The sequence below is a fragment of the Falco peregrinus genome, chromosome 7, assembly GCF_023634155.1.
Source record: "Falco peregrinus isolate bFalPer1 chromosome 7, bFalPer1.pri, whole genome shotgun sequence".
NCBI lineage: Eukaryota > Metazoa > Chordata > Aves > Falconiformes > Falconidae > Falco > Falco peregrinus.
This window is the reverse complement of record NC_073727.1, coordinates 6,742,312-6,770,250: the sequence shown is the minus strand read 5'-3', so window position 1 is coordinate 6,770,250 and position 27,939 is coordinate 6,742,312. Positions and strand designations below refer to the sequence as shown.

At 40.7% G+C, this 27,939-nt stretch overlaps 2 protein-coding genes across 11 annotated transcripts in view; one reads left to right on the top strand and one right to left on the bottom strand.

Moving 5' to 3' along the window:
• WDR64 (WD repeat domain 64) overlaps positions 1 to 12,169 on the top strand; it is a 77,019-nt gene extending 64,850 nt beyond the window's left edge. The window contains 10 exon segments of the mRNA XM_055810471.1: positions 435 to 477; positions 1,017 to 1,276; positions 1,682 to 1,891; positions 3,208 to 3,217; positions 3,253 to 3,348; positions 4,003 to 4,052; positions 5,068 to 5,109; positions 5,516 to 5,552; positions 5,555 to 5,624; positions 6,380 to 12,169. Coding sequence (XP_055666446.1) covers positions 435 to 477; positions 1,017 to 1,276; positions 1,682 to 1,891; positions 3,208 to 3,217; positions 3,253 to 3,348; positions 4,003 to 4,052; positions 5,068 to 5,109; positions 5,516 to 5,552; positions 5,555 to 5,624; positions 6,380 to 6,566 — 1,005 coding nt within the window. The 3' untranslated portion in view covers positions 6,567 to 12,169.
• Positions 12,170 to 12,391: 222 nt separating this feature from the next.
• On the bottom strand, positions 12,392 to 27,760 carry LOC106112612 (uncharacterized). Of its 10 annotated transcripts, none has more exons than XM_055810970.1 (6): positions 27,562 to 27,760; positions 25,200 to 25,338; positions 22,580 to 22,650; positions 20,517 to 20,543; positions 15,847 to 15,988; positions 12,392 to 13,733 (listed from the first exon to the last, which is right to left on the bottom strand). In XM_055810970.1, exon 6 carries the CDS (start codon positions 13,691 to 13,693, stop codon positions 12,734 to 12,736), a length of 960 nt encoding a protein of 319 aa, XP_055666945.1. In that variant the 5' UTR covers positions 13,694 to 13,733; positions 15,847 to 15,988; positions 20,517 to 20,543; positions 22,580 to 22,650; positions 25,200 to 25,338; positions 27,562 to 27,760; the 3' UTR covers positions 12,392 to 12,733. The 10 variants fall into 10 exon arrangements, with proteins under 10 accessions (XP_055666945.1, XP_055666941.1, XP_055666942.1 ...); XM_055810966.1 differs by lacking the exon at positions 20,517 to 20,543 and adding an exon at positions 19,771 to 19,869; XM_055810967.1 differs by lacking the exons at positions 20,517 to 20,543; positions 22,580 to 22,650 and adding exons at positions 18,904 to 19,068; positions 19,771 to 19,869.
• Between the last annotated feature and the right edge of the window lie 179 nt (positions 27,761 to 27,939).

The following is a 27,939-nucleotide window of genomic DNA, read 5'->3' as shown; positions in this document are numbered from 1 at the left end:
CAATTCTCATGCTGAAGATGCAGATGGGAGTAACTGCTGTTGCTATTTATGCGTTTTGTCCGTCTTTGATCAAGGCAGTCACAAGACTCAGTTCTGAGTTAAACTGAGATCTAGGTTACATTCACGTGGCTGTAAGTGATCACTTTGCTTCTTCTAATAAATCAGTGCCATTCAGCCAAATTTGCCTTTAGCATGCTCCTAAATTCCAATTAATTTCATTTGTGATTTGTTCTTCTGTGATTTTGATTCTCTTCAGATGAAATATTTCTTGTTTTCACTCAGTGCTTCCAAAACTGAATGGAAATTGGGGCAATATTTAAATCCTTCAACTAAAACCAATTAAGTTCTTAAAATAATTTCAACTAGAGAACTGTTCTATACTTAGACCCAAGTTCAGTTTTCTAATTCTGTTACATTTTATTCCTTGCTTTTAGGAAGATTTAGAAAGTGAGGAAATTAATACTCAGATAAAAAAAGGTATGGAAGGATGTTTTTCATTCTCTTTCTTGTTGATCCACGAGTTCTGCCCAGATTACTATAGAAACTGAGTTTGTCAGTTTGTCTTGCAAACTGTCTTTTGAATAATTGGGATACCATTGGTATGTGGATAACACACCTAAACATCTGCACCCTCCTGATCTGCAGTTATATCCCAAAAGCCAGGCCAGGATGCAGGATATGCAAGGGCTTCATTGCTGGTTTTCCTAAATAGATACGACACTGAAAAAATGAAAACCTTGAAGGATGCGGGAATGACAACTTTACACACTTTCCATAAATATTTGAACAATGGATTATTAAAATGGTATAGCAAGAGCCAACTTGAGATAAGTATGAGTGAATGGCCTCACAGGCATAATCTTCAAACGCAGGTGAAATTTTAGAAGGAAAAATCTTCCCTATAGTACAAAAACAACAGAACAAGAGAGCGCCAAGTGCTTAAGAGTTAAAGCTGTGCAAATGGAGTCAGTGAATTTGCAAGAAGCCAATTCTCTAGAGTCTTTTGAACCCTTTAGACATCCTCTGCTGGAAAGCAGACTTTTTCAATAACAAGAAATTTGATTATCTGAAACGTGGATTTAAGCTGAATTTCTTTGGCAAAGAAAAAATGCCCCAAAACCAGAATATCCCTAAGCCTTGTAGCTGCCCAATGAAACAGACACTCATGTTAGATCCTGCATCCACTGAATGCCTATTTCACCGAGGACCTTCATGGGACCCCCCAGCATCTCCGACTCTGGGGAAGCCACAGCAGGAATTCAAACAAAGGTTCTCTGTGACCACCACCTTGTGTTTAACAAAAGTTTTGAAGTAAGTATACAAATCTCTGATCCCAGAATTATTAAGTGTCATCCAATTACTAAACCTCACCTTATTGCTGAATTTATAGTAATCTCCAGAAGCCTCCTGCAGAGACTGCAGAACTGCCTCTCAGCCACCCTGGTGACCATTGCCTTGCACTCCTCCACTCTCACTGGTGCTTGCTGTTTCGGTAAAATCTGTTGCTCTGCTCTAAATAACGTTCCCCCACACCATGGAGCAATAGTTCAGGCTGGTTTAGATAAGATCATGAAGATTGTTCTGATTTCTTTTCAGCTGTCTCTTATCCATATCTGTAATGTTTTCAGAGTAATGCCATCTCAATGAAGGAGTTTATTTTCAAATTTACTTTTTTTCCTAGTGTTATGCGATTTCTGTGCATTCAAAAGCAATACTAAAAATTGTTGAGAAAACGTATGATCATTTGTGTTCCAAAGCAGAAGGCACAACTAGGTCTAAGAATATCCAGTACTTGAAGGTGAATGTACAGTTATCCAAAGCTGTAGCAGGACACTCACCAGTACTGGCTTCTGCTCATGAACATGGTTGTATCTGCCTAGGGAATATTTGGGTAGCTATTTGAATGTCTTTGGGATGGGGTAGGACCATTAAGAAGATAATTCTACTAGTCTTCAGAAACATGCTTTTTAACTAGCAATTGCAGCAGCAGATATTTTATTGCATTTTTGGGTTAATAGGTTCTTCCATGGATGTAAATTAGTTCTGCTTTAATAACTGTAGCAGGGAGTAATGACAAGTGGAAAAATGGAAGAATCATGATTTGAAAAAATGATAACGAAAATTCACTATAAATTTACGTTAAAGTCTAGAACTTAATTTTTCACACACAACATTTACCTTCTAAGAAAGGATGATGATAAGCAAGTGTCCTACTCTCAGAAGAGGAAGAATATGTCTGGAACATTGCACAAGCCAGCTAGCACTAGTAGGGTAACAAATCAGGAGAGAATAATATCCTAACACACAGTGTCTACAGCTGTAATCAGCTTGTAAAGCCAGGCATGCAACAGAATGCTGATGACTTAGCTGTCCTATCACCTCAGATCTGTAAGGCTCTATTCCAGAAAACTTTACTCTAACCAAGAGATACAGAGTAAATACAGCAAGAAGGGGGAGTACTGTGATATGGCTGGGTAATGTTGGTCCTTGTGGCAGGCAGTGCCCACAACACATCAGCCATGTAAGGCTTTAACAGGAATCCCAGCAGAAGCAAGTCATAGGGAGAATTTTTCAGAAAGGTGGTGATGCAGCTTTGATGTTTTATGCAAAAATAGAACACGATGGTGAATGTCCCCAGGCGCAGTAGGTGTGGGCTTTGCTGGGTTTTGTTGTCTTTACAGTTGATGTATTAGTGTGCTTAGATTCCTGTAAGGACCTCCAAATTCAGCTGACGGTGATGTCAACGTGGGCATGATTGGCATGCATTACATGGATGACACAGTCAAGAATCTCCTCATCACTCTCCCTTACTTCCTCCCAGACCTAAAGAGGCAGTAAGGCAGAGTCTACTGGTGCTTACTTGAAAAATAGAAGTTGGTGAAGGAGACTTCATGGGCCCATTTGCAGCAAGAAACAACATCTCAGTAGCAAATGAGATGCATACTGGTGATATTCCACAGCAAATGAGAGGTAAATGGTGAAGCAGGGATAGGTACAGCTAGACTGAATTGCCTGGAAAGTGAAACAGCTTGTTCTTTTGATGCAGGAGAGAGAGCAGTCCAGAAGAATACACCCCAGCTACCTTGGTCATTCAGTCATTTAGCAGCTTTCTGAATACATGAGCCGAGTAATATTGAATAGATCAAATAGATCAAGTGGCACTCAGCTTCTGATGCATCGATTATTTTTTTTTATGTTATTATAAAGAGAAATATGTGTTTATTTATTTGTTTGTTTATTTTATGGAAACAGTGAAAGGACTTGTGCCATATTCAAAATATCCTTCCATTCCTCTGACAGCACTATGTACAGGCATCTCCACTAAAATGCTTTTGGCAGGCAGTAAGAGTGAGTAACGTGTTAAGTCATTCTGTTCAGGACAGTCTGTAGGGCCACAAAATATCATGCTGTAAATGTGCCAGAAATATGGAAATGAAGGTCCAAATGCTGCCAAACTTTCTGCATTAAAGCTATAACTAAATAATTGAAAAGGGTATTTTCTAATATGAAAGGATGGTAGATTAAAGCTTTGTGTTAATAGCATTATCAGTAGAATTCTTTTCATAAAAGACATTACAATTTTCTTCACTCACAAGCCTTGCATATACTTTCCATCTGAATTACTGTATTAATACCAAGGGCAAAGATTACTGCTAAGAACAAGCAAAAATTTCATATCTGTGGTAAAAAAACTAAAAAAAAAACCCTGCAGCTTCCACTGGACCATGATTCAGACCCTGATATGGAGTGTGCAGTAATGGCTTCAGCAGTTTGCTGCTATATAAGGGAGGAAAGCACATGTGGTCTCTGCAAGCAGTTCGTTGTTAGACTTTTAAATTCACACCAAATCTGACTTTCAATTGGCAGAAAGTCCAAGAGTTTATCTGCTGTCTAATTCTTCTCCAAACCTTTAGAATCAGCCTGGCAATTTTCCTCTTCTGCATCTCTCATATGAGATTGCTGTCTGTTACTGTGTCACTTTGCTTCTAAAATACCTGTTAGAACTCTTTCCTGCCACCTTCCTGCTCTTATGCGGTCAGACGCTGGATGGAGTAAGTTGGGGGGTTTCCCCCATTTACTTCAAAACTGAGCTGTAGCTTGACGTTGATGCTGAAAATGAGGAGGAATTTCCACTCCCCACTGACTCAAAGCAGTAAATGGGTCCAGGAAGGCAGCATGCACTGAACAGGACTTTAATTAGTTGTGGAAAAGTATCTACCCTATTACCAATCATCTGATACTCTCCCTTTGTCCTTTCGTGCCTGTGCCGCTGTGTATTTGCTTTTCATGTTTTCCTCACTCTTCTCTTTTATCTGCAGTGCTACTGCCAATTCCGTGTTCCCGTTACAGATTTTTCCTTGTTACGAAAAGGTCAACTTCTCTGTCAGCCTCCTTGCTGGCTTGCAAATGTACAGCCCAAGAAGCCAGTGACCACTATAGAAGGTGGAATTACACAAAAGATTCCTCTGTCTAGTAGTGGAAACGAGAGATAAGAGGCAACTTCATCAGGAAAGAGGAAGCCTAGGCAGGAAACTGAGCAGTTGTGGGTCACAAGGAAAATGGCTCTTCGGTTCTAGCGTCACGTGAATGCACTAAAAGGTTGTAAAACATTAAGCTTTCACTATGTATGAAATTAATCCAACTTTGTTTTACCAGGACTGAAAACCAGTTTAACCCCCGGGAAGCTCTCATACCTAGTTCGTGCATCTTGACAGGATGACTCTTAGTTTTCACTCATGTCATTTAAGAAAAAACTGTTTTTTCCATTTCAAACCTATCCAGGCAACATCACATTGTCCACAAAGAGTATATATATATTTCTTTGCATATTAATGAATTGTCCATTATATTCTACTCTGTGCTTGACAATGAGATACTGACATTCACCTTAAAGTAACTTTCACTGACTTGTAATCTTTGCTTCATCCTGCCCAGTGCCTACCAAGAGCATGTCGTAGCAATGACTGCAATGGTTTAATTGTGAATGTGTACCATTAATGAAATATATTGATGTTTTTGCTTTTTTCTTTCTTAACCAGAGGGACATATTATGATATCATGCACTAGAGCATTGCCTCATTCTTAGAGGATCAACAAAACAGTAAAAATGTAAAGAAAAATCTGACATATTTTCTTTACTTGAACAGTGTACCAAGATAAGACAAACAGAGAAAAATGGATTCAGAGCTCTACAGGGACTAAAAGTGTTTCCTGCACATAAAGGTCATGTCTTCAGCTTGAAATAATAACTTGATGCTGTGAAAAATGAGACAAACAGAAGTAAAATATTGTTAGCATTATTCCCTTGTGTTCAAAGAGGCTACATTAAGAATTAATTTATCCATGTCCCCTGAGTGGTGTTTCTGCCACATACCATTCGCAGGCTGTTTTGTGGCGGGATTGCTTTCACACTTCTTTTAATTTTCTAAAAGCCATGCTGATAAATCCAGTAAACTAACAACCATGGTGGCACACAGAACTGCCCGAAACGTGGCAGTGTTGCTTTTTGCCTCAGAAAATAAAGGAGGAGCTATACTGGAGGGCACACGCTACTAAGTGGTTGACTTATTCCATGAAGAGGAGAAAAATGTGGTAGTGACAGCACATATTGATGGTCCAGTCAGGTACAAAGATGACTAATATTTCTTACAGCTATGGTAAATCAGTTGAACTGCCTCCAAAGTCCCTCTTCTTGCTGGACTTGTATATAGGCTAGAGCAAATAAAACACAACATTGGGTGTATTTTCTGTTCTAATTTTTCAATGCAACACTTCCAGGTTTTTCAGGAAGTCAGACTGTTGCAGACTGTCATTTTCTTTCAGCAAGGTGATCTTGAATGCATAGGTAACAGCCCCATCATTTAAGAAATGACCTCCTGTTCTAATCCTGTCTCAGCTTTCAATACTTGTTAAATTGACACGGGTCCTAAGCATTGCATCTACTCGATGCTTATGCAATTAAACCATTGCAGTCTGAAGATGCTTTGTAGACAACTGTAATTCTCTCTTGGCTAACAAGTACATTTGAAGGGGTTTCTTTTGGTTTTTTGGGAGAATCAATGAGCAAATTTTGTGTAAATCCTGCTCTGGTGGCAGCACCTTACTGTTAAGAGCAATTCAGAATAATGGTGCTTTTACTCCTCAGTTTTGTAATTATAAAGATGAACTGTTTGTTTTCTGATTTTTATGACATCCTTCTAAGATTTTTTACTCTCAACTTCAATCTCATGGATTTTTGTCTGACAACTAGCATACTGAACTCTGGAACAGTGCTGCAGAAGTTGGTAACGTAGACAGATATTCTCCCACTTTCGTACCCCTTCTATAAGTATCCGTTTTTCCTTTCTGTCCTTTGGCGCTGCTTCTACTGTGTCTGTAGGCTCTGGCTTGCCACAAATAGATACTATCTTCGTTACTTTGGACAACCCAGGAAGTCTGAATTATCAGATACCAGTTGGTTGATTTTACCTTGTGATGTTAATAACTTTCCTACTATAATTAAAGAGAAAGGGAATCCCATGGAAAAGAAGTCTGAATATTCTATCATGCTGGACAGGGACAAGTAAGATCTCATACTTGTACATACATGGATGACAGGGGGAGCAGTTCTAAAAACATTTTAAAAGTACCTTTCACCTGAAGGTCAGAAAAAATATTAGTATTTCCTATGAGTTATTTAGAAAAATCCTTTTTAAAAAATGTTTTTACACAGCATGAATAAATCTCTTCTTTGTTATGACTAGGTGACAGGATTAGGTGATACTCGGGATTTGAATCTGATGACTAGATAACTGTCTCAGATTTTAGCCTAATTAGGGTCTGTATGTGATGTACACTGTTCAGGTTAGCAGCCTATTCCCCTTCCAGTTCCACAAGCTGATATACTTCTGGGATGCCAAAAAAAATATTGAAAAAAGTTTCATGTGAATAATTTCAACCAAAACCCAAATCCTTCTGTAAGAATAAACCCAATTTAATCTTTCAGTTTTAAAAATGGTCTTTTTAAATTTGCTGGGATGTTATGGATATATTCACCTACCTCTGACCATGACGTTCTGTCACTGGCATAACTGTTGTGTGTTTAATAGCAGTACTGGACCCCTCTCCTCCTGGACAGAGTTCTCAAGTGATGTGGGCTAGTTACAAATCACGCCAGAGAGCCTTGGCCCTCTACCTTAAGTCATATTTCTAGTCCTGGAGCTCCCTGGTTCATCAGTTAGCGGGTTGACCAAATGAACATAAATACTGCAGCAGGAATCTTCAGAGGCAACATACATGGTGTTTTTAGTAATAAAGCAGTCCAAATCTGGGAAAAATTACTTTGGGGCTTAAAAAGTCATGCATGCTTTAGTGGTAAGATCTCATATACCATGTACATTCTTAGGTTGCCTTTTCACCAAAGCACTTTGGGACAATGGGAAATCTCTAAAGTGCTCTACTGTTACCCCATTTAGGTTGGTATCCTGCTAACACTTATTATTCCATAGAGTTCTTACTAATGTGAGTAGTCCCATTGAAGTTGAAACAGTAACTCATTAATATAGAGAAGTGCTTGGCTGTGTTTCAAGGACTAACCCTTGTAGTCCATTTGAACAGCAGCTAGTTTGAAAACTCTGAAATCAAAGATACTATGAGTAATCCAGCTGACCTTAAAGACACTTTCCACAAATTACGTGTCTGTGTCAAACTGTGACTGCTTTTTGAGGACTTCAAATATTTCAGTAAAAGAGAATGGCTATCATACATTTACAACATTAATTAAACAGACTGGAAGCAAACGAGAAGCCTGCTTAACTGTGCAGAGAACTGGTGGCCACACTCTGCACAATAGTCTTACCATTCTATATACTCTGTGTGCTGTCACCTCCAGAGTAACTTGATTCCTCTGGATTTATTGTACCAAATAGTGTAATGGATAGCTAGCCAAGCATCCTCCAAAAGGCTGTGTTACTTATGGATGCTAGGCTCTGTTCTTTACAGGATACAGCAGCTTCTCTTGGGTCAAGTCAGTCATCTTCATGATGCTACTACAGTTCACTTAGTGGATAACCGTCATATAAGTCCCTAAGATAAGATCTTAGAACTTTAATTAACAAATCAAGTTATAAGTGCTATTAACAGATGTTCCCCAAACGTGCATATACCTGAAAAGTCCTTCATGCAGAGAAAAAATTATAACGAAGCCAGTGTATGATTATAACAAGATACCGAAAAGCCCACCTCCCTCCACTTTTTGATGGTTAAGAAGGAAAAGCACCTTACTGTGATTAACTGCTAAAAGATTCAGAGCCATAAAATTCTTCTTTTGCTAGGCATACTGACTTCTCTGAAGAACAATAAATGTTATTCCAGAGGTACTGCTCTAACCTTTCTCTCATGTTTCAGGAGCTTTGGTGTCCTTGGATAAGCAAAGAGTTGGTGGTGTGTTCCACAGGTAGCACATATATGCCACAGTATCCTAGTCAAATGTCTTCTTCCAGAAACATTTAGATTTCCCTGTTAATCAGCTGGAGAGAAGACAGAAGGAAGATTGAGAACTAGCTTCAAATAGTGAGAAACACCCTTTTTTAAAGGTACCTGGATTTAGGTCACAGCAGCACGGAACATGCTATCTGTAACTTTAAAGTTAACACTATTTTCAGCTGAGCTAACTTTATACTAATTAAACACAGTTACAGAAACAGAAAAAGCAAAAACCAAGCAAAGCTCCTTGCGATTGTTTTGTTAATGCTATGCAGACAAGTCTTCAGAATTATCGTTCTAATACTTTTAGTGCCAATATTTTTGTTTGACCAGAACGATTAACAGAATGAAATGCCCATATTACCCCCAAAATCCATTTTTAACAGCACAGATTACTTCTGGTTTATGCTACTTTGTTTTAGAAATACAGTAGCATGTCACAGTAGGGAAAAACTGTTTAGATAAGATATTTTTAAATTAGGTTTTCTGATCAATTTACTGCCTGTCAGTTCAGGTTTATGGGCAAAATCCTGATTTCTTGTTGCACCAATTTAAATCTTAGCTATGGAGGTTTAAAACAGTAAAAAGCACTGTAGGTCAACTCAATTGACCCCAATTATTTTCATAATTTTTATTATACAGTACAAACCAAGCCCAGGGCGTGGTAGATATGTTTAAAGGAAGGTCTATGCATATGAATCAGGGTGTAATGAAGGTGAAAATATAAAAGTATTATTTTATCATTATTGTGATTCAATATGAACTCCTTACACTGAACAGTTGCAAAAAAGACCAAAATTTGTAAAAGATATTCAGCATAACTTAGGGTGATCAGAAATCATACTCCTTTTCAGCAGTTTCCAGTGGCTGTTTACTTAATGATGGGGTTAGTAACAACGTTGTTCTGGTGGATTTTGTGTTAATTGAAAGTCTCAAACTGTTCTGCCCCAGGATGTGCTAAAATCCACTTAACATCTTCCCTATTTTTATGAATGGACCCTGAACCCTTACTCTAAATCTGAACTTTTGGATAGCACTGAAAGAGAACTGGCAAATGTTGGAAACTGATCTCCTCACCAACATTTAAGAAACCAATACATAGTTTTGTCCCTTCTTCCATAGCACAGCAACTAAACTTCAGTCTTCTTATGCTTTATTCTCTATTTTCATCTAAATAGGAAATCCAAATCTTTAACTAGCACAGTTAATAATAGCATCATAGTGAACAGCACCTATCATCCCATGCTGCATAATGAGCCACCCTTCTGCTTGGGAAAGCACATGGCAAAAGGGGAAGGGATCTTGGCTTTATGTAAAATCGTTCCTTCAGGACCCAGCCGGGGTTGGGGAGCAGTGTGTTACACTAACTGGTCTGAACTAAGAATCCCTGGCAGCTCCAATAGGCTCTGCACAGGTCTGGCTCCACATCCCTGCAGGTGCTCCCCAGGGCCTCTGGTTCTGTTCCCCCCAAAAGCCCCTATGAAACAGAAACTCAGGTGAGTGTGATACAGAGGAATTACACCCCGCGCTCTGTGAGCTGTTTTGATGGCAGAAGCAAAACACAAACAGTGTTCTCCCTTACCCAGGTTCTATGAGCGTCCCAATTACTCTTGGTAGCAAAGTTAACTGTAATAGGAGCTTTGTGAGTCTCTCACTGCAAGGCAGAGTTCTGTAGCCTTTTTATCTCTTGCCATCACAGTGGTTATTTTTACTTTAAGTGTTTGCCTCAGAACTCCATTTTATATTCACAATCTCATAAGCATCAGATACACAGCAAGGAGTTAATGCGCCCTGCTGTTTCTGCCTGTTCGTTCCTTGCTTGTGCTTTCAAAGAGCATGTTCATCCTCTAAGCCAGAAGAGTGCATGCTGAGCTCATATTCAATTAATTACCTGTCATGATTCTCTGAATCCTTCCTGGCATTTTAGCATTCCAGGACAATGTCACAGTATGGCACAGGTCACAGAATACATATTCTATCATCTGTTGTCTGGCTAAAGGTACAAATCTTTGCCAAGTGTGTCACTTTAATGACTATTTAGGATAATCCTTGTAACCAGTGCCATTGTTACCCACTATTTTGGGGAAAGTAGTGGTTTTCCTACATTACTGGTAATGAACAGTGCTTGATCTGCCGGCCTCCTTGGACAGACTGTCTTCTGATAAGCTGACTATACAATGGCTTGCAACAATTTACCTGTCTTCAACTTGTTGTAGGGCTATGGTGGATTTTGGGGTAATACTGCTTCTTTTTTTAGCAAAATATCCTGTGGGAGTATATTTAAAAATACTATGATCAAATGTACCAGGTCTGGCTGGGATGAACCTTATTTTGTTCACAGCAGCCTATATGGTGGCTGTGTTCTGGATTTCAAAGTGTTTTTTTCCCACCCCCAGCAAGTAAACTGGACATGCACAAGAACCTGGGAGAGGACACAGCCAGGACACCTGATCTGAACTGGCCAGAGATATTCCATACCATATAATGTCCTTCTCAGCAACAGGAGCTCATGGAATGGAGGAGGAAAGCAAGATATTCATGGTTATGGTGTTTATCTTCCCAAGTAACCATTATGCGTTCTGAGGCCCTGCTTCCCAGGAAGCGGATAAACATCTGCCTGCTGATGGGAAGTAGTGGATTAATCCCTTATCTTGCTTTGCTTGCACATGCAGTTTTGCTTCACCTATTAAAACTGTCTTTATCTTGACCCATGAGTTTTCTCACTTTTACTCTTCCAAATCTCTCCCCCATCCCACTGGGACAAGTAAGCAAGCAACTGGGTGAGCACTTAGTGTCTGCCAGGGTCAACCCACCACACTAACCAACCTTGTGGTTAAAACTAAACCTGAACTTGTCTGACAAACCAAGCAGCACCAGAAAAAGTGTAATCTCCATTTGTTACTTGTGTTCCCTTCATGCACCCCGTGATTTAGCAGTTAGCATGCGAAAGGTAACCCCCCCTGCAGTTCCCCGAGTCCTGTTTGCCTTTGTAAGACAGCTACATCAGCCCTCTTCCAGTTACCTGAAAATTGCCTAGTCTTCAAAGATTATTTAAGATGAACAGTTCAGGTTCAGAGATCCTTACCCATTTCTTTTGATGCTTTTACACATTATGCTTTGTAATTGCATAAGATTTTCTCTTTGGTATTGTCCCTGTTTATAGTTAAAACTAAAATATTTTACTGTGTTTGCAACATGCAGATATCCCACTTCGGTTTATTAACTGACTATTTACTTACCTAGAACTGACTGTTTACTCAGAACTATTTACTCATTCTTTTCTTTTTACCAAACCTTTAGGCACTGCTGGGACTTCATAGGTTCTTAATTTTTGAATTTCACTCTTTTCAGTCTTGCTGCCTGCTCCCTTCGCTTTTCTTATTAATTGCCTGTTTTCCAAGAGCTGATTTGTACTCATGTCTGCTTATGCCACTATACTCTCCACTGTGCAGAACAACCCATCCATAATGTAATACTGTTCCCAGTAACAACCAATTCTTTAATCCTATGCTGAATGAAATCAATGAACCAGCTCTCAGGAGGGAACCACACTGCAAGGAAAACTGTCAAAAATGCATGACTTGTGTTATCTTTAACAGCCTTCCATTCAGTTACTACCTTACTGTTGTGTTATTTAAACTGTGACAAAATTATAGTGCTATAATGCTCTCTGACTTCTTTTTCCATAATTCATTAAATTAACGAAACCTGAAGTGTGTTCAGACTGCGTGTCATTCCTCAGCATTACTGTTTACTTGAGAAGTTCCAACTCCTGGGGGTTTATAAATACCAAATGGAAACTGGTCCTAGCCCCAAACATTTTACACAATGATACTATCCAATTGTTTTTCTTAACTGTCACAGGAAAAAGCAGAGACACTTCATTTCTTTCAAAAGATAATCTACTAAGGCACTGCACTGCAAGGAATTAATTAGAAGAATACTTGTTTATTGTGTGCTAAAGAAAAAAGGATGCTACCGGAAAGAAATTGAGCACAGAGAAGCATACCAGGCAAGTGATACTTCCAAATACATCCACCCATCTTCAAGCAGTCTTTTCGATGCTGTATTGAGCACAACGCTGTGTGTTAAATGATTTGTTGGTATTAGCTGTGGATTTTCTCTATGTCGATGGCTCTGTATTTCTTTGCAGGTTAGTGTCTTTCCACCAGCATCCACAGTTATATTGCAGGCTTACATGTTCCAGGTGTATCAGTTGTTCCAGATCATAGCTGTATTACGGAAAGGTATCTTAACCAAACAGCCTCTTTCAGCACGGCAGAAATTCATGGTTGTACTGGCTGCAGTAGTTAGTTTGCCAGAATTTCATTACAGCCCTTGCCAGTGCTTTACAAAATCTGTGACGTTCTTCAGCTGCCCTCACCCACTGGGGTAGTTCAAGCTGAATGGCATCAACAGTACCAGAACTACGGGAACCAAAAGTCTTTGTTATATATCCACCACTATAATAGCTCCCGTTATTTGGGCTAGGATTGGACGGAGAAGGCACGCAAACATAACTGTTATTTTGTTCTTCAATATATTTACCCAAACTTCTGTTCCCTGCAACTAAATTCTCAGAAGACACATTGACTAGCTGACTGGCTAGATAGCTAATTGAGGAACTTGATGCAGAAAAGACACCTGAGTTAAGGGAAGTTTTTGGAAGTGTGTAACCTAGTTCTATCCACCGTTCAGGATGTGCTTGTCCATGGATATCCAGAATCAGGCCCCCTGTCATCTGTGATTTTGCAGTGGTCAAAAATCCCATATACTCTTCCCAGGACTGTTCTGCTTGGGGAATTCCAAAGGAGGCTTCTTCCTTTTCCCTGTTAGCATCCATCTTGAACCTCTGTAGGTGGTTTATAACAATATGTGGGAAGAAGCCATCAGTAATTTCATTAATTTCTTCAGCAAGAGCCTGAGCCACTTCTATAGTATACCTGTCTTGGTTGGTAGACACTTTGCATTTCTTATAATTTTGATTACTTCCAGGCGGACACTTATGAGAGAAGATACAAGAGGATGTGTTTGCATCCAAACAGGCAGCTTCTCGATCAGGGATGTCTTTGGGTTCCATTGACCCACCATGTGGGACAGAGAGAATCAGGTTCATGTTACCCACTTGATATTCTGTGAAATTATTGTGACCAAATATAACCTCTTTGGTGCCAGTGGCTTTCAAAAGCAAATATATAATGGAAATGAAGAACAAAGTCATATTCTTCATTTGCTGCTGGAAGGCTTGGCAATATGGAATATATCAGTACCTACATAAAAGCAAAAGACAGATTTTAGATTACTTACAGCTGGGAACACATAAGAGACTGTTCAGCTGCTGCTGGAATAACCAGTAACTGATTAACCTGTTTTTATTCCCTGTCACACAAAGAAGAAAGTAGTTATATGAGAAACAAAAATGAACAGGGCACTTAGTATGGTTAGATGTAACTGATGCAGTGTTTCCAAAAGAGAAGATTCTCCCAGAATAACAGAGCAAGGGAAATGGGAGGTTACTGGGCCTCCTTCATTTTCGCAGAAAGCACAAACACTATTTGATCATTCTATCTGATCCCAGAGAATCACTAGATCCCAGAAAAATACTTGATATAATTTTCTCCCACCAAAGCCTCCCTTTTTTCCACCTCTGAAATGTAAGAAAATTTTAACAAAATTTGCTGTAACATCTGTATCTCATTGACCTTTGTGAAATATCCACATGTTTATAGAAACTAGAGGCTATAGCAGCTCAGGCTAGCACTGGGCTTCTCTAGCAGACAACAAAAACTGAGTGCTTCCAAGCTCTGTCTCTAGCTATGCTCCAGGCCGAGTTAATCTAATAGCATTACAGATAGGTACCAGTGAGTGCAATAAGGAGTGACTATTCTCTTCAACAGAACTATGATATTTTTAAGCCTCGGCTAACTCTGCCATTTTTTGGAAAGCTGGAATTCAGCAAGATGCTGACAGTGCTTTCTGGTTTGAAGATATTACATCCCTAGAAAGATCAGAGTCTTGAGTGTAACTGTGTTGGACAGATGTAAAATGGGTGAATAAAGTCAATGAAGAGCAGAATCATAAAAGGATACTTTTAACTTCCAACCCCTTAATATAGGCCAGATGAGGAATATGTAAACAGATGCACTTGCAGGTGAGGCAGGCTGCCCTGTTGTCTGTCCTGCCCCTAACATTACATCACCTGCAGAAATGCAGAGGATAGGAGGAGCAGACAAGGGGGAAGAGTAAGAAAGAACTGAAGATCTGCAAGAATCTGTCCACAACATCTGGCCTGAGAGCAGGCAGTAAGACTGAGAAGGCAAGGTGCCGTACGGAAGCACCCTCCCATCAGCCACCTACTCTAAGAAAAGAAGAGGGCAATTTCACCCAAATAATGTAGCAAGATATTCTTTTCCCACTACGAGGGAATCCTGCTGGCTTTTTAGAGGCAACCTCTGCTGTCTACTGAGCTGATCCGCACTGAGGAACCTGTGCATGAAAAGCAAACATCTATCTTCCTGACTTCTTTCTGGGGTGAAAGTCCTGCAAAAGTCTGTGAACTGGAATCTGATCCCTGAGAATCTAATCTACAGTTTTCCTGCAGAGCATGACTAACAGCTTTTTTAGTTTCTTTTTGACCTTTCAGTTAAGGGGTCCTTTTACTTGAGCTACTGGTTTAAAACAAGCTTTTCTCCAAGTCCTTGGTTAGTTCATGCTTCCCTAGGTTTCCCTGAGGCACAAATATTCATCTGCTAGTTCTCCATTTGCATTACCAGAAATGTGGGGGAAAGGACGATTTTCAAGCATTATTCAAAATCCCTTTTCTTGGAAAAGCAGACTGCACACACAGAGTGTCTAAGTCAAGGAACAAGGCCCAGCACCAAGTTATATAAATCAACAGCACCAACTCCCAGGTGCTCCTCACCTGCCTCAGCAGGACTCAGGTTTCCTTTGCCTCAGGCTCTCCCCTTAAATACAAGGACACAGCTGTCCCTTTCCACCCTACCAAATTGATTGCTGTCACCTGCAGCAGTTGGCTTGGCTTTTTGCAATTTTTTGTTAATGACTGAATCAAGCTGTTAACACTACTAGAGCACGCTTTAAAGATATATGGACAGAGAGCTTTGTGTAATTGCCAAACTGGCACAGCTCAGGCTCTGGGCAGACTTGGGAGAGTCTGGAGGAGCTCGATGACCCCCAGGCTGGTTTAAAGAGTTTTGGGGACACAGAGGAAAAATGTTAAGTCACAGTAATACAGGCTAGAACTGCTATTCTGGGCTTCATCATGGTGAAACGGACTTTTCCAAAGGATTTTAGCTCAAAGGGATAGTGTTCAGAAAAGCACAGAAGCACCTGCAGCTAGAAGGAAAGTACTAGAAAATCTACCTGTCTTCTTCAGCACAAGGGTGAGGTCCACGTGCATACGGCACAAAGTAACTGTAACAGGCTCCAAGCTCACTGTTGATTGTAGATAACTCCACAATGGTTTAAACTGGTAGTAATCCTGCAGGACTATTTGAAGATTTGCCTGCAAAGAAAGGGAGAGAGAGTTCCTCCTGCCTCTGCCCGTTCGAAACTGAAACTGAACTGACCATGTCACTTGGCCTGGAGGTCTCTAGAGGCCAGGCTCAGCCAAACAGCCACGTGGCACCGAGCCTTAATCTGCACCTGTATAATTTCACAATGAAGGATCACAAATGGGAAAAAAAATATTCACTGGTATGGTAGAAGCTTATCATGCTTTTGTTCTGTAAACTGACGTATGTTTCTAGAGATTAAAAAAACTTGACACAAGCAGCAAGCACCAAAGGTAAGCTTCAAATAGTAACATAATCAGTAAAGGCAGCAAAACTGGTAATGCAGAGGGGTTTGAGGCCTAATGGCAAAAATGAGTGCTGTAATTCTGGTTTTGTTTTTTGGGGTCTTCTGGGGGAAGTCTAGGAATTCTTCTGACAGTTCACTGTAGGAAAGGTGATAGGATACAAGAGGTAACAGTTTCAAACTGAAAGAGGGTACATTTAGATTAGATGCTAGGAAGAAGTTCTTTACTGTGAGGGTGGTGAGGCGCTGGCACAGGCTGCCCAGAGCAGCCGTGGATGCCCCATCCCTGGCAGTGTCCAAGGCCAGGCTGGACAGGGCTGGGAGCAACCTGGTCTAGTGGCAGGTGTCCCTGCCCATGGCAGGGGGTGGGAGCTAGATGGTCTTTAAGGTCCCTTCCAACCCAAACCATTCTATGGTTCTACGATCTGTTTGTGTGCACAGCCATCTAAGCATTTGAAGCCATCTCTTATCTCTTCCTGGCTAAGAAAATGTGGATAACTGGCTAGCTGAAAAAAGGTCTCATAGACATAGTCCAGCTGGCTGGACAAAAATGCACATCACTCTCAGCTTATCTGAAGTAAAGAAAAATACACTGTCTTTGGCTGTTTTTGTTACACAATAACAGGAAGATTTCGGTGGGAAAAGAATGTTGCAGGTGGGAACAGAAAACTACAGAAGAGAAACTAGGGGTGGGCTTGGTATTTAGGCAACTAACCAATAATGAGCTTAACTTTTGTAATATGTATGAGCTAATTATAACAAGGCATAAAAAGTGACTGTAAGGTACAATAAACGAAGTCTGCTGATCACTCATATTGAGTGACTGTGTCTTCCCTCCGTCGCGACAAGAAAATACATTCTTTCAACTCAGAATCATTCCAAGCTATGCCTGGCAGAGAAAAGGACTGAAACAACTGGAGACTGCAAACTGAAAAGACCTCCGAGTTGAAAAATAAAGACTAAAGGACAGATTGGCAGGGTGGGGACAGGGGTGTCCTTTGGAATACAGGAAGGAGGTGAAGGATCTCAATGTGAAGAATGGAGGGAATATGGCAATTTCTAATAAGGAACAAAGGCATGAAAGAAAGGTAGAGGGAGATGGGGCAGACTACTGGATTTTTTTTCACAATGAATGAACCAAGTAGAGTCAAATGCAAAAGTCAAACAAAATCCAGACTTCCATGATGCTTATTCAGTTTTGCACCCATGTCCCAGCATAGCATGATCTCTTTTCCTGATGTTCTCGCTTACTTTGGTACTGATCTGCAGCAGCTCACAGCTACACGTCACTGACTGGCAGGATCCCATTCTGCTTCTCACTATGTATCACTTTGCATTATTTTCAGTAAGGAGTGCAGAACAGGCTGTGAAAATTGGATGTACTGTCTGTCTGTTTCAATATTTTCTTAAAGATCAAATAGGCAATACATGGGTATTAATCACTGTAAACTGGTTCAGCTGATTTTAAAAATGCACCTCTTTTCCACATCTTATTTCAGGCTTCTCATTGTAGAGTAAATTATGAACTAGGTTCCTATTAAGCTTCTACAGATAGTTATGCAAAAATATCATAAAATAATTACTTCTATGTGTTTTTTTTATAAAAGGGTATTCCTTCTAAAAATTAAAACATTTACACACAACCCCAATTAAAAAAAAAATATTGGGACCTTACATGCAGACAGAGGGGTTAACATTCTAGTACCTCTAGAAACACACTGAACCCGCAGGATTCTGTGAATGTTACAGGTAATATTCCTGCATGCATGTACCACTTGTCAGTATGCAGTTGCTGTAGCTGCAAACTATTGCTGCAAATATACATACCTAGATCTTTGCATATGAACTGAGGAAAATGCTTTTTGATGACACGTATGTGGTAAATTTTGAAAAAAGAAGTAAAAATTGCCGCTAGGCCCTGAGCTACTTAGTCTTGCTTTGACAAATCTCACAAACCTCAGCGGTGCTTTGTGTGGATTTGGGATTGTACTACAAATAACCATAACACTCCTCCCTAGCTTAATTCTCCCATACATCCCTACCTTAGCACTGACAAACCTCTGATGAGTAACAAGACTGTCAAGGGAGATTTCACAGCATGAATGCATTATACAAACGTTGTGTCCATATGCTGTTAGCCCCAGGAAGACATTGGGGTTTATGGCTACTCAAAATTAATGCAATCAGAGCTGGGTGATTAGAGAAGCATTTAAAGTTTCAGGGAGACAGTTAGTCACTGGTTGTTATGTCTGTGGCTCACACATCCTCATAATGACAATGCATACAAGAAAAGTCTGCTATGAAGGTAAATAGCAATTTGAACTAGAACTTGTTCATGCCTCTTCTGTATCATAAAGACCAAGGAAGACTGCATTTTCCTCTGTTTTCATACATCCATAACAGCCCAAGCTATCAAGACAAGGCACTGTAGTGGACTTGTGTGAGGATCTGAGGCTACTGACAAACACAGGAATAGATTAGACTGACATAGCTGAAGCAGTAACTGCCTCAGGCATTTGCTTTTCTGCCTTCCTGGAAATTGTTGTTCTCTGAAGGAGAATAACATGGCTGGTGAATCAGCTGCTAGTTAATAACAAGAACTGGAGTAGATGTGTTACATACCCCTTAGCACTCTGGAAGGTAGACTGGTTACTGAATCATTATGCTGATCCATACTATTGACTGGAAGCTTCCATGGCTTGTTTCATTCTGTTACAGCTGGTCATCTGCTTTAACTTCTTTGATATAATTTATGATCCCTGTTTAGGCTACCTGAGTTTTGGTAAGCTACAGATTAGTAAGAAAGGAGGAACACATCAATATACACTGTCAAATAAATAAAACTAATACAGCTGAGCTTCACAAAGATTTTCAATAACTAGCAACAATTAACTCTGTTAGCTAATATAATTCTTACACATCAGAGTGAATGCTGCTCAGCATACTTCTCATGGTACCACTTATGAATCCAGATAATACAAATCTTTTACCAAACCTACATCCTGTCACTAACACATCTGTTTATAAATGGGTAAGACTAGTCCCTAAGTGGAAAATTTGTGAATTTTGTGGAGCCTATGCAAAAGCAGCAAACAGCTAAACATGGCAATTTAAATGGTAACTGTAGGAGCAGACCCCAGGTCTGTAGCTTAAAGGCCTCCTTGTAGCCCTAGAGAGAGAAATTAAATATATTACCAAAACCACCTGAAAATCGTCTTTATGATTATGGAAAAGAAACTCATTAGGTGCAAGATAGCAATATGTGATTATTCCACAACCTCTTTTCTTGCCACCACTTATATCCTATTTCTTCTGAAGAGAAAATCATTAGGTAAAGTGTAAATAATCACTGTACCATTATTCTGCTTGCAATCTACACAGGCTAATGGTTCCACCTTAAAAAAATCTGTTACCTGGATATGAGAACAACATTCTTTTAATTCAGATTATGTGTTGGTTGATTAATAAGCAGGCAGGACTGCCACTTACTGAGCCACCTGTGCTGCATCCATGCACAGCTGAATTTCCCTTAGAGGCCTGCAAGACTGTTCTTTACTGGACATAGTTTGATTTAATCACGGGTTACAGCTGTAGACAGAAAATACCACTGGAGGGCAAAATGCATTTATGTAACAGGCAAGCAGGGGCAGGAGAAAAGTAGTTCTGTTAGCAACAGAGTTAATGAAGGCTCATTTCTTGACACACACACACATACCTTTCCCCCCTGTATCTTCCTGATTCCCAGGTGAGAGGGAAACCATTTCCTTTAGTAGGAGAAAAACAGACAACAGCCTGCTTCCAAAAAGCAGGTTTTACAGGTCTAGGTATATTCCCTGCACACATGTCAACCTTACAGCTAGAGGAGACCAAAGAGTGCCCCAGGATCACCCCTTTCTGCAGCTTTCATTCAAAGGAAAGCTTGCACTGACAGGGATCTGTAAATTGCGGTACATACGTTTGCATGATCAGGGCAGCAAGACCCAGGGCACTCCATGGCATGAACCAAAGGCTAAGCTCTATATGCTGCCATGGAGTAATGCTGGGCACCAGCACAAACTGGGAGAGGAGTGGCTGGCAAGCAGCCCACAGAAAAGGGTCTGGGGGTGCTGGTTGACAGCAGGCTCAGCATGGGTCAGCAGAGAGGGCAAACTGCACCCTGGGGTGCATGAACGCAGCATCACAGCTGGTCAGAAGAGGTGATTATCCGGCTGTATTCAGCGTCGGTGCAGCCTCACCTTGAGTCCTGTGTGCAGTCCTGGGCCCTGCAATTTAAGAAGAGTGTGAAGGTCCTTGAATGCATCCAGAGGAGGGCAACAAAGCTGGTGGAAGAGCTGGAAGGAATATCTTGTGAGGAGCAGCTAGGGACTTTGGGCTTGCCTGGTTTGAAGCAAAGGAGGCTGAGGGGCGACCTCACTGTTCTCTCCAGCTTCCTGAGGAGGGGAGGTGGAGAGGGAGCTACTGAGCGATTCTCCCTGGTATCCAGTGATAGGACCCATGGGAATGGTTCCAAGCTACATCAGGGGAGGTTTAGACTGGACATCAGGAATTATTTCTTTAGAGAGAGTGTGGTCAAACACTGGAACAGGCTTCCTAGAGAGCTGGTTGACACCCTAAGCCTGTCAGTGTTTCGGAGACATTTGGACAATGCCCTTAACAACACACTTTAACTTTCAGTCAGCCCTGAATTGGTCAGGCAGAGGGAATAGATTATTGTTGTAGGTCCTTTCCAACTGAAATGTTCTACTCTATTCCACTCTACTCCTCTCCACACTTTCATGAATTGGACAGAGTATCTTCAAGGCTTCTAGCCCTTTGTCAAAATACATGAAAATAACTCCACAGCTTCAACATTTATTGCAGATACACATTCAGGAAAGAGGCATAAGCATGTAAGTCTTCTCTCCTTAGAAGTACAGACTGAAAAAAGGCAAGTCCCAAACGCGTTATCTGTTAAGAAACAAGTGGAGATTGAAGCAGAAAAGCATGTGCCCTCAGCCAGGAGAGCCAGCCATGACCCCCTCATGTCCCTGCCCCCTTGGGCATGGTGACTCTGTCCTTTGTGCATCCCACTATGTTGGAGGTCCCTGTGGACTCACTGGGATGGGAGAAGACCCTGTATTTTAGGGTAGGGAGCACAGCCGGAGGAGTCAAGAGAGGATCTCCCACCTGCTCCCTCCCTTCAGCCATTAATAATTTGGAAGCAGGGATTGTAATGAAATTCCAGCAGGGGGCTGATAAATTTTTGGGGAAAAAAATCTAAGCAGACCATCCATCCTTCTGCAAAATGGGTTGGAAAGCATTTTATCTTCAATATCTTTCAAATGGTTTTGTCCTCTGTTCTGTTTTCAGTCTCACCTACTGTCCTGTAGTGAAAACCAATCCTGAAGCAAGCCGAAGGGATGGGGACATAAGCAGGACACAGCTTTATTCTCCTTTTCTGGCAAAATGGCCCAAAGCAGAGCAGTGTCAGGTGCAGATGAGAGCGCACTTTCTGGTTACCATATTACTGCAATGCTATTTCTCAGTGACTAGCAACTAAAGAGGGTTGTCACTTCTTACTAAGGAGAAGTCTCCAGAATGAGTCTGTGCCTGGCACTACAGCAATTTAAACATTCTTACATAAATTACCCACTTATTCAGGATTTTTGGAACATGAACAAGTGGACAGCCTTCCCCCTAGACACTGATACACACATTTGTTTTTTATGACGAGTATCAGGAGGACTGGCTGTGGGTGCTCCTTCTCATAGCTGAGAATTACTGCTTGAGCACTCAAAGCAAACTCAGAGAACTCATAGCAAAGCAGCAGACCACCCAATCAAAACGCTGGCAACACACCATGATTGCAGAGAGGAGGTTTTCACTGGCAGTAGGAGCGGAGGGTGTCACATAAACTATGCCTACACCCATTTCCATTTAGGTGACTTATGAGCAGCCTGTTCTTGCTGTTCACTGGCAACACATAATGGTTCTTTGCCATCACTGGAAAAACCCAGGACACAAAGAGAAGGTCAGATGATCATGGCATCTCCAGACAGGCATGTTATTGACAGGCATTCGTTTCAAACATTACTCAGCTCAATGAGCTTCACAAGGTATTATCTGGCAGAGCTGTGCTCCCTTCACTACCACATTCTCATGAAGCTGATAGGCACACACCTTACCAAAGCAGTAAGGTCTGCACAGGAGGGGAATGCCAGAATCACCCTCACAGATCTCTTCCCTGGAAAATGAATCCAAGAGCTGTGTTCACTCAGCAGCAAACAGATCGGAACTGTGATCAGCCTAATGAGGTTACCTGGGATTCTGATGCTGGAAATTAATATGGCTTTTCTTCTGTTCCCTTCCACAACTGTCAGGGGCTGAAGCCTGCAAAAAGCATTACCAGTTTAACTGAATTAGTTGATAAGTGAGGCACCACTCACATAAATCATGCTCTTGGCCTGGACTGACTGAAGCAGATGGCAGTTGCAATATTGACTAAATAATCCAGGTTTTTAATGACTTTACTAACATTATTGCTACAATATTTTCCTGATAAATGAGGAGCTTTTAAAAACATTTCCTCTGCTACTGTATATAGCTTTAAGAATGTTTTGCTCTAGACCTCTCTCAAGTGTGCACATGAGTTTGCATGTGCTATTAAGGCCTGGCTTCTTAGCTAAGCTAAAAGAAGTGTGAAAATTTGCTGACCATAAGTGGGAATTTCAATAAAAGGCAGATAAAGGGTGCAGTAAATGTAACACCGCTTCCCATCAGAAAGAAATCAGATCTCTAACAAATTGATTAAATGGTCCAACTAACTCCCAGAGAGACTTTCTCAAATAAAAGTGATCACATTCTTAGGCAGTGAAGACAATATAGTAGCAATACTAGGGAATTCACTGAAATTTTGGAAAAAATATTATAAACCAGACATCTGATCTACTATTATCATAGAAGATGCTCTGATTGTGAGCATCAGCAAAGTGCCATTTTTTTTTTATTTTAAAGTATTTTAGTTATTTTAATTTATATTTTTAAATATAAGTATTTTAATCTATCCCATGAAACCAATTCCAGCTGTACCAGACAATGTAGGGAAGGAAGTTTTCTAAAAACCTGTAAGATGTCCTTGTCCATTTCAGTGAGTAGGGAGGACAAGATTTATTTTGCTTTACCCTGGCTGTGTAAAGTTTAGTTGTCTACATCAGACCTAGTGATCCCATTTCCTCTCTACAGTCAGCATGGAGAAAGAAGCAGTTCTAGAGGTATTTCAGCACACTTATCTTGGGCACCTACCTTACATTTCCATTAGGGGTCAACAGGGCTATACTCTGTACAGCTCTTCTTTTTTATTACGATTCAAAACAATTGTAAAGGAAACAAAGTGTTTCTGCTACACTTTATATTTGCAGGTCTATTGAAATGTATTCAGCCAGTCACTACGACAAAACTGCCCAGGAAAATGGAAAACATACAACAGAGATTTGGCACAGTAATTTCTAGTCTTAGCAAATTCTCCAGACACATAAGGTACTTGTGAAAAAAAAAGGATTACATATATTATTATTAGTCCTGTAACTAACCACAGTGCTGTGCTACTTCCCAGTTTCACCTGGTGTCTATGGGAAACAAAACTGCAAAACTACAGTTTTCTTTAAAGGAATAACTCACCTAAGTATTATAGAATGATAGAATCATTTAGTTTGGAAAAGACCTTTAGGATCATCAAGCCCAACCATTAACCTAGCACTGCCAGGTCCACCATTAGGCATTATCATCTGACTACTTCCTTCCAAGAGACACTGTTGAGCTTAAAGACCAGTATCTTTAGCCAGTTTTAGGTCAAGATAGCTCTGCTGAAACCAACAAAGCCATTATATAGAACTTCTATGATCTTACAAAAGTTATGAGATGTAACGAAGGTGGGTCATAGATAATCAGGCTGAAGACATTTGTAACAAACTGAATGTTAATGCATATCATGCTAAGTCTTCAGCTCCAAGGTATCCACCCACCCTTACAGATTAAGGAATCAAAGAGGAAGATCTGAGCTGGGCAAGAATTCTGTAGCTGTCTTCCTTCAATACAAGCTCCTTGGCTCCAATGCTTCTGATTTGGAGGCTCACCTTATGACTGTTTTTAATGTAATCTATGGAAAACTGTCAAAAGCAGATTTAATTGAATTGCATATGACACTTTGAATGATATGAATATATAAGATTGTCTACCCTGATTATCTGTTCTCCCCATGAACACAGCAGTTTGAGGGGAAAAAAAAGTCAGAATTTATGTAAGAACATAGTCTTAAGATAAGTGATCCTAATCCAAATAGAATTCTAATTGCAATTGAATTTAAAACTTCTGGAGCATGTGAAATATAGGTAGAATCATGGAGGGAAATAAGATTCACTAAAGAGGAATTTAATCAATATTTTCAGCTTTAAAACATCTTATGCTGTCACTACGGCCAAATTATTTCTATGCATTTCTCAGTGCACACACAATATTTTAAGAAGTTACAATTGAGATGTGCTTTTTTCAAAATGCATTGAATTTAAGCCTGACTGTCCACTGTCTGGAAACATTGCTTTTCTGCCTGGCTGACTGAGTCAACTGTGTAACGGAGTCAAAGAACTATACAGATGGCAACCATAAAAATTAACTGTTATGTGTAGATATTGGCCTAGCTACATTTCTCGCTGCTAACTTTGTTTTAATTTAAGCAAGCATACCTTTGCATTAACTAACAAGAAGCAGCAGCTTTATCACATCTTGCAAACTGAAAACTCGTCAGTTGTTGGTCATTTTACTCCAGACAATCTGTTGTTCAGTTGTAACTTGGAATCTTTGCAGTGGAACTGCAGTACTAACGTCTCAGGTGGCTTGTGCTGTGGCTAACGTGAGTGGTGCTGGCCCCGATGTGGGAAATGTACCTGTGTGCTCTGACCAGCCCACTGCTGGAGAGCTGTTTTCTTCACTTCCAGGTCTGGCTGGGCCTTTCGGAGTGAGAGAGCAGGATCTCATCAGGACACGTCAGACACATCACACAAGGGTAAGCTCATCTGATGGTTCCTACTTGTGTAGGAAACAGAGGAGAAAAAAAAAAAAAAAGCTTTTCATGGTACTCTAAAGTGAATTTGTGCTATTGTATTCATACTAGTTGTTTCATTTATGCAATATTGATTTATTTATGTTATTTATGGTGTTTATGCTATTCTATGAGGCCTGGAGGGGCATGTACAATTACGTTGCTCAGGAACAAAAAAGTTTATACATAGAAATAAGTTGTTTCCTTTTTGCAATTACAAACATATCAGATATTCAAATTCTGTGAAATTTCAAGTGAAGTACTGCACTTGATTCCTCTTTATTTCTATGACTTTTCCTCTGTCCCAAGACAATATCATGATTTCTCAAACTCTCTTCATAGAGACAGACATGTCCCCTAATCAGGATTCAATAACCAGCTTCACAGATCTCCACTAAAAGCAGCATAATAAAGCAGTTAAACATCACACTTCCTTTTTTAATTTCAGAAAATCAGTAAATAAAAACACTGACTCCAGTGCAGTAGTAATTTTTATTTTATTTTTATTTTAGAGTGTTGGCAAGACTTCTGGTCCAGTGATCTCACTACTTGCAGCTGGAAACTTGCAGACACCCTTGTATTTTTTCCAGTCTTACCTGAGTACTAGCTCAACAAATGAACCAGACATGCAGGGGTTTATGAGTGCAGAGAAAATCTGCATAATTCAGTATTGCATGCATAGTCTGTCTTATGTTCTAATTCTCCTCCCATTCTTTACAGTGTCTAGACTGCATTTGTTCTCTTTAGCAATACATGAAGACATATTTCCTGAGGAAAAGAAACATTAGGCGTAAGCTCAGTCTGAGACACTTCTACATGTGCATTGCCAATAGGAAGAAATTAAGGTTGGCACTGTAGAATCCCTTGTTGTCCAAGCCTGTGGTATGTGTAAACCATGTGTTGGCTACCAGACTATGGTTTACTGTGTTTAATGTGTCAAATAGGCAGAATGAGATAGTGCAAGAGATGGTTAAATAGGAACTCAATCCCATGCATGAGATGTCCCAAAACATTAACTAGATCTGTGAAGCAAAAATGTTACTTGTATGCCTTTTTGTGTGTAGCTGGGAGATTCTTGTAAAATTCCCTTGTGCGCCACTTGAAATTTCAGCATGTGATATGGATGTTCAGGGTTTTTTTTAAATGAAAGTAGTTATACTGGTATGTAAATACAGATTTAAATTTCTAACTTTGACTATCAATCCTTACATTAACCCTAGAGTTTCATTGCTGTAACATGTCGCTCACCTCTTCCTTTGTAGTAAGTGACCTGCATGCACTCTCTCTCTCCCCACTCGCTGGGTTAGCTGCACAACTCAGTCCTTTGTCCAGCCAAAATTCTGTGGTGCCTTTTGATCCCAGTATACTTAACGTTTATACTTTTCATGTTCATTGTGGTTATCCATATGCTGTCTGCAACAGCATGTCATGGCTGCTCTGCTCTATCTGAACCGATCTGGAGCAATCATTGTGATGTTGTCAAAAATAGGTTTTTCAGTATGACTTTCATCTCAAAATGAGTCATTCGGAACACGAGCTACAGCAATAGTATGAACTAATGGTTACTGGATTTAAGCTCCTTACTCATATCCCTACATAGACCAGACACACAGGTGTTTAGCTTCTTTACACATAAACATTGTCACAAAGTAACAGACACAAATACATTCTTACTCCTATGTGGTGTTTTCTCTGCTGGTTTTGTTGGGTTTTGGTGGGGTTTTTTTTGTTAACAACTAAGTGAAAAACTTCTCTGTATACTGTGACCAGACAGCAAGGATAAAAACAAAGAACTGAAAATAAACACTGAATGCTAAGATGACAGATTCTTTCCAGGATATTGACCGTCATTTTCTGCACTAGCAACTTAGTGGTTATAGAAAATTGGTATTAAGAAGTATTGCCAAAACTAAGCTTTCAAACACACCCATGTCAGTTCCAACGTGAGGAAGCAACGTTTTCCCATTTTCCTACAAGTTACAGAGACAGCAGAACTGAAATTTGGCACGGGATGTGCCAACTCAGTGCTACAGCACTGAATCTACTGCCGTGTATGACATGTGTTGTAATGTTTTTGCAGATGCTCGAACTGGCTGCACGCCCTCTGCTAGTAGCCGGCGGCACGGTTTAGCCTTGAACGCCACGTCCCCTCAGCAGTCCTTTCCCCAGCATCTGTGGCTGGGGAAACGCTCTCCTGAAACCCTTACCTTTCCTGCAGGGCTTCAAATGCAAACAGGGTTCTGTGAAACTCCCGGTAACCGACACGAGAGCGGTGCCCAAACGACCGGGATTCAGAATCCGTTTGGCCGGGGAGCCAAACACCCGCCCCCACCGCTCCCCGGGCCCGCCCCCACGGCGGCACCAAAGGCCAGGCCGGGCCGGGCCGGGAGAAGGGGCCGGGCAAAGGGAACAGGCCAGGCCGGGCCGGGCCGGGAGAAGGGGCCGGGCCGAACAGGGCCAAGCCGCCTCACAGGGGCGGGGCTCGCGCCCTAGCGGGCTGCCTGCCCGCCCGCGCGGAGCATGCTGGGACTTGTAGTCCCCCGCCGGGGCGGAGCCAGTGCCCTGAGCGCGCGCTGCTTGAAAAC